A 12,717-nucleotide genomic window follows, 5' to 3' on the forward strand; every position below is an offset into this window, starting at 1 on the left:
TCCCACTGACCTGAGTGCTGACAAAATCAACCCCAGCTTTGAAATTCAATACTAAGTGGAAAATATAGATGTGGGAAGTCCTGACCCCTTTCATTTATAGATGTTTTTCATACTAGACAAGAGGCAGGCACAAAGGTTGCATATTTCCCCCTCCATTGTTTTCAGCATAAGAAAGAAACTGGATTATGGCTCCTTGGGGTATCAGAGCAGGCTAAAGTAGCAGCCAAATGGCAGATTAAACAGACAGTTTTGGAAGTTATGTCTGCAGGGGCATGTAAACCTGTAAAAGAGAAAATCGGAAACTTAAGCACAGACACAAAGCTAAGAAATTAAAAAGGCTGTAGACATTTTGCTCAGTGCTGTGTGAGTTCTCAGGAAAAGCATCTCATCCCATGTTGAAATGGTAAACTTAACTAAATGCCAGTTGTGTGAAGACCTTGGTCACCATGGGGGCTGGACTCGATGATCCTCTGGGGTCCCTCCCAGCCCAAATGTCTATGAAAGTCTATGAAAAACCATGCCCAAATTTCAGAGGATGCTGATATCAGCCATCATATAGAAAAGTAGCACTCTGGGACACCCATATCATGAGGTCCCAAAGGCAGGGCCTATGAAGGGCAGCTCTAGTTTGCATTTGCAGATTACTGTGGCAGATTTCTGTACAGAGCTGAGCACTATGGTGTCCTTGTTAACTGGTGACCAACCTTTTTTGGCAGGTGTGCCACAAAATAAGCCCCACACCCACTCCAAAGTGCCAGTCTGATCCCCTTCCTCTGCATAATTTGTTGCTTTGCTTTCTGCCCCCTGCCTGCTCTGTTGTTCTGTTTCCTGCTCCATGTCCTATCTGTTGCCGTGTCTCCCTGTTCTCTGCCAAGTCTGCTTTGTGACTCACATAGAGGTTGTCCATGTCAGTTGTGGCACACATGCCATGGGTTGGCTGCCTTCTTCTACTCCATGGCTGTTGCTTATAGGTGTTATGGTAATAATAGTGTTACTGTACCAACACTGAATAGAAAACAAATGTTTGAACTAGTTAAATCTTAGCTAAATTGTGGCTTTGCCTGCTTGTCAACACAGGTCAAGTTAGGAGGAGCTATGAGATAACACTTCCAAAATGCTTGGGGAACTACACACAGTCCCAGCTACTACTGTACCCTTTCATTAACAGGGTACAGCATGTGCTTTTTTGTTCCAATGTATGTGCAACATTTGGCTCAACTCTGCTCTCTCTTCTGGGGAGAAGGGTAGCACATGGCACCGTCTTCAACACCTTCAACCAGCTTCCCATAGCACTTCAAGCGGGATCATGCCTAATATATAATTTATTACACATATTACAAAAACTACAGTGCATGAACACAGCACTTGCAAAACCACCTGCCTTGTTCACATGCATTGTGATATATGCTTTCATTACATGATCACATATTATTTTCCCCATAGGCAATGTGATTCAGTGCTCAGAGCATATGGTTATCACCTCAGCCCTGCCACTAACTTTAGTATGTAGCTTTGGAGAAAACAGTCTGCCTGTACCTCAGTTTCCCAGAGGGGAAAATGGCTAGTAATACTATCGCTCTTGTTAAGATCAACCTAGCTTCATTCAAAATGCTAGGTGCTATTGTATTATTATTACAGATTTATTGTCCCATCATGTTTTTTATGTCAATAGAAGTTTCAAATTATCTACATGTATTATTATTTATGATTTGTATTTCTGCAGCATCTGGAGCCCTTAACTGAAACTGGGGCTCCCCTCATACTTGACACTATACGAAAACCTAGCAAGGAACTCCTGCTGCCTTAGAAAGCTTTAAGTCTAAGTAGACAAGCTAGATTAAGATGTTTTAAAGCCGGTGGTGTTATCTCCATTACAGAGAACTGAGATACAGAAAGATTAAACATTTTGCTTAAGATCAAATAGAAAATTTATGGCAGAGCCAGGAATGAAACTCTGTTTCCCTGAGTCTTCACCCAATGCTAGTCACAAGACCAAACTTTTCTTTCCTAAAACCATCAGTGCCAAACAGATTTACAAAAATGATCATTTTAAAGTGTAGCCATGAGAATCTGGCAGGCAAGGAAAAAAAGGGAGTTAAGACATTGACACATACAGAGCTTTTGAGATTAAAATAAGAGGTCTTGGAAAATGAGATACATGCTTCCCCAATGTTTGTATTAGATGTATCTTTCTTACCTTCCCGAATGGCTGTAACAGGCACTCCCTCCTCTGTTTCCAGACTGATAACTTTCAGAGCCACCAATTGGCCATTGATTCTACAGGGACAGAATGAAATGACATAAACTGACTCAAAAGATGCTCATGAGTGTCTAAGGATAAGTCTACATGGCACAGTGCTGTGCAGAGATAAGTTTAGTACCTGTAATAACAGGTTATTAACTTCATGTGTGGTAATCAAGTTACCCAAGTTAGTTGTGAATGTGTTTGTTCAATTATCAAAGTCAATGGCAGAAGGCAGTTTTGTGCAAAGGTATCTATCCTGGCCCTACACACGCTTGTTTTTGGGATTATTCAGCACTTTTCTGATAAGGTTTTTAGGGCTCAGTTCCAAACTCCATCAAATTTAAGCTCAGAAGAGGTTTCTAACCCTAGTTAGATTCGTGACTAAATGAGCCCTGGCATAAAACAGACTAGCAATATGGCTGCTATAACTAGTGTAGAATAGACCCCTAAGAACAATTCTGCTGGTTGGGTATCAGTAGAATGCACTGTATTCCCACTCTGTTTTCCCTATAGGCCAAAACCAAGGCAACCTGAAGATGCCCTAATACAAAGGACTCAACCAGGTTTACACTATGCAAGTATTTCCTCATGCCAAGAGAATCCACTGCTACTCCTTTGGAACAGCTTTATGGTCACTTTGCACAGGACTGGCAGTACAAAGAGACCTTCTGAGGACTTAATCATAGAAAAAAAATTCTGTGAGTATTTTTGGGGGTAAGAGACTCTTCAAAAATATCCACCGTATAACTCGGTAAAGGGAGAATAAAATTTTTATTTTATTCCTGGGTGCAATGTCTACAAGTGCTCCTGGGGCCATAGCAATTAGAGTCAGGGTAGAGCAGCCCTGGGCTGGCAGGGAACATGGCAGTGTCAGCCCCAGGCTCTAGAGGGGGCATTGGGCAGCAGAGGAGCTGACAGGAGCTGGGGGTCTGGCTCTGGCTGGCTGGGCTGACCGGGCGCGATTTGTACCCAGTGGTCACCATCCACACAAGCATTTGATCACAGTTAATTACTCTGTCATAAGATAATAGTAGGCAAATCTACAAGAAACGCTAAAAGTGCAGTAGATTAATTCTACTGCACATCAGTGTATCACAGCTAAAGCCCTGCTAATGCGCTAATGTGCAATAGAATTAGTCTCCTGCAAATTAGAGTAACTTAAAAGATATACGCTGATGCTACTGCACAGTAGCACTGATTACCACACATGAAGTTAAGTACCTGTTATTACAGGTACTAAACTTAATGCACTGTAATTATGGTTCATTAATGCATGTGTAGATGTGCCCACTGTCCCCAACAGTACCATCTTATGGCAGAGTTAATTAATTTACTGCACCCTAATACCGGTGCACATGTAGATGGTGATGCTTTACTGTGGAGTTAATTAGCCAGCTTCACAGTAAAGCCATGTGTAGATGCACCCACTCAGAATCTAATTTTGAATTAATTCCTTGCATTCTGGTAACTGGATAAAATTAATGAGGAAGTAGAGGGAAGCTTACTGTGGAACTTGCTCACCTGCTGATCCCTTTGTAAACTGTAGAATAAGAACCTTCGCAGAGCTTCTCAAGATGCAGATAGGATGTGGCAGTTCCAAATGGGAGGCCTCGTCTCTGCTTAGATGAGGAAAATGTATATTTTTAGATGTTTCTTTTTTCAGCTAAAATAGAGGCTGATGCATAACATCCATTCTGTACATAACTCTTAGTAATCAGATCATGATTCATGGGAATATTGAGCTCAGGATAAATATCTTCCCTTTGACTCCATGTATACTGTGCACTCACCCATTGGTGTCTCTCCATGAACTTTCTCTCCTGGAAAGGATCACTGTTACTTCGCCGACTCTTTTTCCGAGACCTCTCTACCTGGAGTGTGTGGAACCATGGTGATGGGAATGAAGTCACAGAATGTGGCACTTTGTTTAGACCTGTGAGCTGTGGGAAAAAAGCAAACTAAATCAAGAATAAAACAAGGCAACCTCTCTCTTACTATTGATGCTATTTTTTCCTTTCATCTTGATTTCTGTGATTCTCAGCTCTTGGTTATATTTCCATCTCCTCTCCCATATTCATGGCTCTCTGTATAGGCATAATGGGAGCAACTGCTACAACCTTTGTACATACTATAGATGATATTTAAGAATATATCTGGAACTGGGCTGCCTTCAACGCTTGGTATCATTTCAACCGATATTACATGTTTTTGGTGACATCCATATTAGACTTTCTTCCCCATGATTTCATCTTCTTTCTAGCTTGTAATCTGTGTGGAACAGGGACTATAAGGTAAAATCAGAGGTGAGACTGAAAGGAGTCCCATTTTACACTTTCTGCTCCTTGTTTCCCCTTTAGTTCCCCTTCATACTGAGACAGTTTTATCACCATGCCTGTATTTGGCCCACTGTTATTCTATTGCTATAAAACACCACAAGAAGTTATAGAACCCTACAAATATTCAATGACAATAATAGTTATCAGTGAAATTCAGCCTCCTAGCATGTCCTGCCTGTATTACTATTTAATCCGGATGTAACAGAATTTCTGATCCATGTCATAATGCCTCCTGCAGCAAACTGTAGATCTTTTGCCCTCCCCCCTCCCCTATTTTTCAGTTCTTCCTTGTAACAGAAATTGCTGGTGTGGGACCTGTCTTCTCAGATCATCACGCTGAGGGAATTAATTGTATCCTTAAACAGGGGGTGATTATAATTCTTCTCTCAGTAGGGTATCCACAAGCCTAACGGTGAAATAGCTGGAAGCTTTCTCTATGTTTTCAGTGGAAAGTTTCACTGAAGACTCTAAGATGCTTAATTGACCTAACTGCTGAAATGCTGTTTGGGATACTGAATACCTCCAATGTAGACTCCACTTCCACATGCTGGGGCTCCTGGTGGTGTTGAGGGCCCTCTCTCTCTGAGCAGCAACCGCAGCATCCTGGTTTCCGAGCTTTTATACACAGAATTTCCCCCATGTTCTCCTAAATTCAGTTGAAAAAACAGTAGATTGTATGTCTCTCTTGCCTCTTTGCTGCTTTTTCACCAAACGTCTGTAGTAACAGCGTTCATGTGACTCACATGAGATCTGTCTCAAGCAGTCTCATGATTTCAGCATTTTTTCTCCATAAATCTAAAACCCAATGACCCAAATTCATCCCTGGTGTAACTCCACTGACTACAATGAACTTGGCTTAGTATCTTCTAAAAACTACCAATATTTTATGTACAAACCAAGGAGAAAAAAATACCCACACCAACCCCTCAAAAATCTTCTGCTCACACAATGTTGTTTTAACTCAGTGTTACTTACCAACAAATAGGAAGTTATATTTCTTACTTAACGGTTCTTGGCCTCCCTTCACATATGTATTGGTTTGTATTGCCTCGTATATCAGTAGGTTTTATTCTAAGGTATATGAGTGAGGTGGTGAATTATGGTTGTAGCAAAAACCCTTAGCTTGAATTTCCTCCCTTCTGCACATTTACATTTTTTAGCCATAGTATGCAGAAAGCTTTGGGCGCTATATGTCTTTGTTTAGTTGTTTCTGAAGGACAGAGAAAAGCTGTGATTCATGGAATATATTCTGGACAACGGTGCAAAGCAGTGCTAGCAGATCAATGAATCCAGCTCAGAATAGATTCAATCAATTATATATTGCAAAGGCAGTGTACGCTAGCCTTACATTGGCCAGAGATCAATGGCTGTGATGGCTGTGTCAACACCAGTGCTGCCTCCTGTGCCAATCATCCTCTTTGATCCACTATAAGAGGAAGGAATGAGTATGTCATGAGTGCTTTGGGGCCAGAAAAGGAAGAGAGGGAAATGGTAGAGCGAGACTCTGCTACATGTACTCTTCACTGGAATTAGATCCCTACAACTTTATCTGTGACTGTAGGGGACAGGACTAGGAGCAATGGCTTCAAACTACAGCAGAGGAAATTTAGGTTGAAGATTAGGAACAACTTTCTCATTATGAGGGAGGTCAAACATTGGAACAGGTTACCTAGGGAAGTTTTGGAACCTCTGTCCCTGGAAATATTCAAGAATAGGTTAGACAGACACTTGGCTGGGCTGGTTTTAATCAGTGATGATCCTCCTCTGTGCAGGGGGCAGAACTAGATGATCTCAAGAGGTCACTTCCTGCCCTACTTTCTTATAATTCTATGATCCTATCCTATGATTCCTGACTGAAGCTTCAAAATTGTCATGTTTATTTGAATTCATTATATGAAATCTTCCTTTGACTTCAATCCATGGAGTCGAAGTAACCCTCTTCCCCTAATTCAGTGTTGAAAGGGGTTTGTTTATCAAAAAGAAGCACAAGAGTTATTCCTTTGTCCCATTGATCAGGGAGTTGTAGTAGCCCTACTTCTGTTATAACTCCCCTGGAGTACATGGCCCCAACAAGGGAAAAGATACAGCATAAGAAATTACAGTGCTTGGAAGACAGGGAGGTACTTCCCAGCCAAACCCAAACAGGTCTCCAGTGAGCAATTTATTGCTAATACCTCCCATCCCATTTTTTGGTCATTTCCTTCTTTTCTTTGGAGTAGGTTTGTAGTGTTGCTGGAACTGCAATGGTCCAGAAAATGTATGAGGGGCAAGGATTATTTTGATGATATTATTATTAGCCTAGTTCAGTAGCATAACGGAGGGGGGCGGGCAATCAGGGCAGCAGCCCCAGGCACCCTCTTTGTGGGGGGATTCAAAAGCAGCAACTGATTGCGCTGCTGCTATTGGCATGGCAGCAGCCGGTGCTACCCCATGTGCCATGCAGCTTCCCTGGGCATGGAGCTGTGCTGTTGAGTCTCTGGCACAATTATATACTTGGGAGAGATGTTAAACAAAACAATTATACTGCCTTAAGAGGGTGGGGCAGACCGCTGTTCATGTGAATCTACTCTAAGTGTTATACGTGTTCTCTCTGTAGGTAAAGTTAAGCTACCATAGTTGATCATGTGCTTAATTCTGGGGTGAATTGCTGAGGTTTCCCTTCTCTTACTGTGGCATATGAGTGACAGACAAAACAATCACAATGGATCAGCTGATCTGCACTCTTGGGTGGTAAATCCTCCCTTCCTCCCCATCCCCGTACATCCCATTTGTCCACAGCTTTGGCATACACATAGTCTGGAAATGTTAGCACATCTCTTGTTTTTTCTTTCATGTTTGTGTAATTCTGTACTTCCTTAGCTTTGGCATAGCACCAGCATGTATCCCTGGAGCATACCAATCTTGATGGAACTATGCAAAAAACATGAAAGATTTTGGATGTAATTGTATTGTGAGCTGGTGTCAGGTATCTACTTAAGCGAATCCACTTTTAAACACAGTGGACCTCTGATCCAGATGATGCTGGAGCAGTGGAGAATGCACATGTAAGCAGCCAGGCCAATCTAGATGTGAAAAAACACAGTATGCCATAGCAGTGGGAGGACCAGGGATGAAATTGGGATGCAAGATATGAACCTTATAGTCAGGGATTTACCTAGATTGTGCCAGAAGTGCACTGCACAGTGGCTCTTTTAATCTCTTTCCACTATGCACCCGCCACTAATTGACAGAGGGGCCCTGGCAGCCCTGTTGCTCACTGACTCCTGATTGGTTGGGGGCCAAAAACCAGTTTTAAATATGCTGCAGTTTTTGCCTCCTGCCCAATCAGCAGCAAGTGGTGGGGTCTCCAGGGCCCCTCGGCCAATCAGCAGCAGGGGGAATAGGGGGTGGGGAAAGGAAAAGGACTCATTGCGAAAAGACAAAGATTAAAGGAGCTGCTGCACAGTGCAATTCCAGTGCAATAAACCCCTTCTTATAGTGGTATAAAAATTGTATATTTTGGATTATTTTTATTTCCCTGTGGGTTTTTGAGCCTTTATGAACTCTTCCCATCTTGAGTTCTTCTCTGCCATCCTGAGGGCTAGAAACATACTTTTTTTTTATTTTAAAGAAAGCTCTAGTAGTCGTATGATCATGTGACCCCAGGAGCTGAGGCTTTAAGAATCAAATCAAAGATTGTGAGCTTTCCCATCAAGTAGTGAGAGTAGGTAAGATTGAAGCCACAGCTATCTGAACCTCACAACACACGCCTAATCTTAAAAATACGGGCACCGATTCAGGTTTTAATAATAGGAAGGAAAAGGTTTTGTTCCTGACTGCTTTTTAGCATTTGTTATATGTTGTGACACACCCAATATTAAGTGTTTCTTTTCTTTTTAATTTTATGGTTTATATTTTATCTGTTTTTATCATTTATCTTGCCGTTCATTGTAAACGGCCTTGAGCCTTTCCTGGGGACTAGGACAGGCAGTATATAAATCTAATAAATAAAGACATTAGATAATGAAGTGGCAAGTGTACATATGTAAACCTGCCCCTCTACTGGGTGGGAATTAGAAACGTTCAATTTATGTGCTCACACCACCCTGATTTTGATTGCAGCCAGGGGTCAAGCATAGGGTGGCCATCAGAGGACAGTTCGGTTGTCCTCTATTGACATGAAACTGGACACAACTTTATGTCCTCTATTTTTTTCTTGAAGGGGAGGGCATAAAGGCATTGGGGGTTTCGTATCAATAGAGGACAGAGTAGCAGAAACCGGAATATCCTCTGTGATGGCCACCCGAGTCAAGCAGCCTGTGACCCACAGGCCATATTTGGCCTGCAGAGCCATTGGATCCAGCTCGCAGAGCTGGGGCTTTGGTGATGGCGGCCAGGTGCTGTCCTGTGCCTTGTTGCAACTGGTCAGCTGGGTGCTTCCCTATGCCATGCTGAGGCTGGACAGCAGGGAGAGGCAGTGTCAGGAAGAAGCAAGGGTGGCAGCAGCACCAGGCAGGCCTGTTTGCACCTGAGCTGGGCATTGCAGCCTGCCCCTCAAAACACTGATGGCCACTGGTTGAAACAGAGGTTTAAATGGAAACAGATGCCAACATCGAGAGCTGGGAGGAGCTGGCTGCCAAGCGACACCAACGGTGCCACCACCACCACAACCAGGCAGCAGCCGGTTTCGAGGTAAAGCCGCTCGCCCTCAAAGCAGAGAAGCGAGCAGAGGAGGGAAAAGGAGGAGTCGCTTCTTCGCTGAAAGACCGGCGACTTCTGCGGACGGATCCGTGGCTCGAGGACTGGGCTCTTCACCCACCTCAAGACCTGCCCACGAGCCGGGGGTAGGGCTCATCCTCCAGTCGAGGGGTTGCCCGTGCCGCCAACAGGCAAGGCTCAGCTACCTTGTACAGCACCGCTGCCTGAGGCAGGGCAGGGAGCCGCTGCGGAGCCCGCGCCTCCTCCTTGTCTTGGCCTCAGTCTGCCGCGCCCGCTCAAGCGAGGAGGCGGCTGGGCCGCGCCGGGGGCTACGGGATCCACACCGGCTCCGTGCTCTGCACCCGCAAAATGCCAGAGTTCCTCAGCGGCGCTGCGGGGCGCGGAGCCGGCGGAGCCCACGTGGAGGAGATGGGGTGCAGGGGGGCAAGCAGGAGTCCCGGATGTGTCTGACACCCTGCTGGGGGCAGGGGTGGCTCCTTGCCGCTTTGCAGCGGGCGGGCGGCCCGGGGGCGCCGCTCTGCACCTGCGGGGCTGGCAGCGGGGGACGCTGCTAATGGTCGACCTCTCCCCCCTCTCCTTGCCCTGACACCCTAGCTCAGCTCCGCTCCTTACACTAGTTTGTCCCCCGCGGGAGCCCGTCCGCCGGCTCAGCCCAACCCTCGCGCTGCGGCCTCTTTAAATCAAGCCCCGCCCCTTCACCCTGCAGGCCCCGCCCCGCGCCCCAGCCGTGAATCAGCTGATCGGAGCCCCAGGACCCGCGGACGGGTCACGTGACTGGGAGCCCGCGCCGCGCTGCCTACCTCCCATCCCCCCGCCCGCAGCCCCCGGCGTGTCCCCACTTCCCCCCCGGGTTGCTTTCCCGCTTTGCGCAGGGCTGGCAGCGTGACTGCAGGGGGAGAGCAGAGGGTGGGCGGGTGCGCGTCCCTGGGATCCTCCTGCCCTGCCCTGCCCTGGCGCTTTTCTACGGGCCCTGTCCCTGCATGACCCGCCTGGGGCCAGGTTGATCTCCCTGCCCCCCTCAGCTCCGTGCAGGGCTGGGAAGGAGGGAGCCTCGTCCTCCTCCCTGCCTGCCTCGTCTCCTTCCTGCTGCTCTGCTTTCTGCTCCCTGCCGAGCTGGCTGTGCCCACCACTTCGTCCCCACTCTGTTGCCCATGGGCGCTGATAAAGGTGTGCTGGGGTCGGTGAGGTGTTTGAAGAACTGGCCGTGCTCTCTTGGCCCCGGTGTCTGGGCGTTGTTGCCCTAATGTCTGTCTCCCCACTCTCCCGTCAGAGTAAGGGTCCTTAAGCCAGTTGTGATGTGTACTCACCCAACCTAGTCATCTCTAAGGGAGTTACTGCTGTTTTTGCTCCTGTGATGGCATGGATGACATCAGCCCTCTTAAGTAACTTACTTTACATTTTTGAGGTGTGAAATTTATTTTTTAAAAGGGGAAATGCTTTTCTAGCATAGTTTAAAAAAAATGGAAATTGATGGAATACCAGCATGGACCAAAGGAATGGGTCTTGGGAGTGGCAGTAGGTGTACTCACCCTTGCAAGCTGTGTTGGTTCCTGTTTTGAATTTGGTTTATTTGGTAGTTCAAGGAGGGCTATTATCTGAGGCCTGTTTAACCACTTGGGTTCAATAAACTTGGGCTCATAGGAAAGCAGGGCTGGAAGGGACCTCACAAGGCCATCTCTAGCTCTCCTACTGAAGACAGGATTATCCCCAACAAAACCAGCTCAGCCAATTGTCCGTCTAACCTGCTCTTGAAAACTGCCGAGGGTGGAGATTCTCCAGCGTCTCTAGGTAGCTTGTTGTAGTGCTTGACCACCCTCGTAATCGCAAAGGTCCTCTTAATTTCCAGCCTAAATTTTCCCTGCTGCAGTTTGAAGCCATTGCTCCTAGTCCTGTCCTGTATGGCCACAGGAAAAGGCTTATCTCCATCCTCTCTGTAATTGTTGTTCAGGTATTTGTAGACATCAAATCCTCCTTCAGTCTTCTCTTCTGCAGACTAAACAATCCTCATTCTTTCAATCTTTCCTTGTAAGTGTTGCCTCCTAGGCCCCTAATCTCTTTGTTTTTTCTTTTTGCTCTGAACTAGGCTCTTTCCCAACTGTCTGCATCCTTCTTGAAGCATGGGGCCCAAAACTGGACACATTTCTCCAGGTGAGGCCTCACCAGTGTTGAATAGGGTAGAAGAATCACTTCCCTGGCTTTGCAAGTGACAATCCTGTTGGTGTAACCCAGTAAGCTGTTGTTTTGTTTTGGGGTTTTTTTGCCATAGGAGCACACTGTTGGTTTGTATTCACCTTGTGGTCTACTGTAACCCCCCCCAGGTCTTTCTCTACAGTACAGCAGCCTAACCAAGCATTCCACTGTCTGTATTTGTGCACACAATTATTCTTTCCGAAGTGCAGGACTTTGCACTTGTCCTTGCTGGTTTCATTTAATTGATCATGGACCATTTTTTTTTTTTTTTTTTTTTTTTCAGTCTGTTCAGGTCATTTTGGATCCTAGCTCTAGCGTCTGGAATATTTGCATCGCCAACCAATTTAGTGGAATCTGCCAATTTCCTAAACATGCACTCAATCCCATCATTTAAATCATTAAGATATTGAACAATACCAGACCTAGGACAGACTTCTACGGAACCCGATTTGGTACCTCATCTCAACTGGATATTGATGCATTGATGAGTACTTATTGAGTCCCACCAGTTATGCATCCATCTTGCAGTACTTTACTCTAGTCTGTATTTTGCTAGCTTGTAAATGTGAGAGACGGTGTCAAAAGCCCTATTGAAGTCAAGGCGTATCGCATCTATTGCTCTCCCTATCCACAGAACCCATCGCCTTGAAGCAAATCAGGTTGGCCTGACTTGCTCTTTGTGAATCTATGCTGGCAGTTCCTGATTACCTTGTTCTTCTCAAGATGCTTTACAGTAGATTCTTTGAGGGCCTGCTTCATGACCTTCCCAGGTATAAGGTCAGGCTGAGTAGTCTGTAGTTGCTCGGGTCCTAAGTCTTCCCTTTCTTGAAGATGGACACTATGTTTCCCTTTTCATTTATCTGGGACCTCACCCAACCTCTGTGAGTTCTCAAAGAGGATAGTTAATGGCTCTGAAAATACATTCAGCAAATTCTTTTAGCACACTGGTGTGCATCCTGTCTGGCCTTGCTGACTTGAAAGCTTGATGTTCTCAGTCCCATACCTAGAAGCTTAATATGTTTGTTTGTGTAGAATCCAGCATGACTGGAGCTACATGACACTTGTTGGTAGTTTTAAAATAGAAGTCACAAATTGCAAAGTAATGGCTTTTATTATTAGAGGTGGATCTCCCAGAGGTAAGTTCAGTGCACTTGTGGGAAAGCAGGTGATGCTTTTAGTAGTGTTTGGGGGGGGGGGGGGGGGGTTTTTTTTTTTTTTTTTTTTTTTTTTAATTAAGGGTTGTTTGGA

General features: G+C 45.4%; 2 protein-coding genes across 2 annotated transcripts in view; one reads left to right on the plus strand and one right to left on the minus strand.

The window, feature by feature from the left end:
- The window catches only part of CDK15 (cyclin dependent kinase 15), a 97,093-nt gene extending 87,055 nt beyond the window's left edge, over window positions 1-10,038 (minus strand). The window contains exons 1-5 of the mRNA XM_025196700.1: window positions 9,892-10,038; window positions 5,102-5,227; window positions 4,036-4,185; window positions 3,767-3,861; window positions 2,198-2,277 (exon numbers count right to left, since the gene is read on the minus strand). Coding sequence (XP_025052485.1) covers window positions 2,198-2,277; window positions 3,767-3,861; window positions 4,036-4,185; window positions 5,102-5,221 — 445 coding nt within the window. The 5' untranslated portion in view covers window positions 5,222-5,227; window positions 9,892-10,038. The remainder of the gene's footprint in view (window positions 1-2,197; window positions 2,278-3,766; window positions 3,862-4,035; window positions 4,186-5,101; window positions 5,228-9,891) is intronic.
- Window positions 10,039-11,371: 1,333 nt separating this feature from the next.
- The window catches only part of ALS2 (ALS2, alsin Rho guanine nucleotide exchange factor), a 49,660-nt gene continuing 48,314 nt past the window's right edge, over window positions 11,372-12,717 (plus strand). Inside the window, exon 1 of the mRNA XM_006017660.3 lies at window positions 11,372-11,427. The gene's annotated coding sequence lies outside the window, so the exon portion shown is untranslated. The remainder of the gene's footprint in view (window positions 11,428-12,717) is intronic.

This window comes from Alligator sinensis, unplaced genomic scaffold, assembly GCF_000455745.1.
Source record: "Alligator sinensis unplaced genomic scaffold, ASM45574v1 scaffold755_2, whole genome shotgun sequence".
Lineage (NCBI taxonomy): Eukaryota > Metazoa > Chordata > Crocodylia > Alligatoridae > Alligator > Alligator sinensis.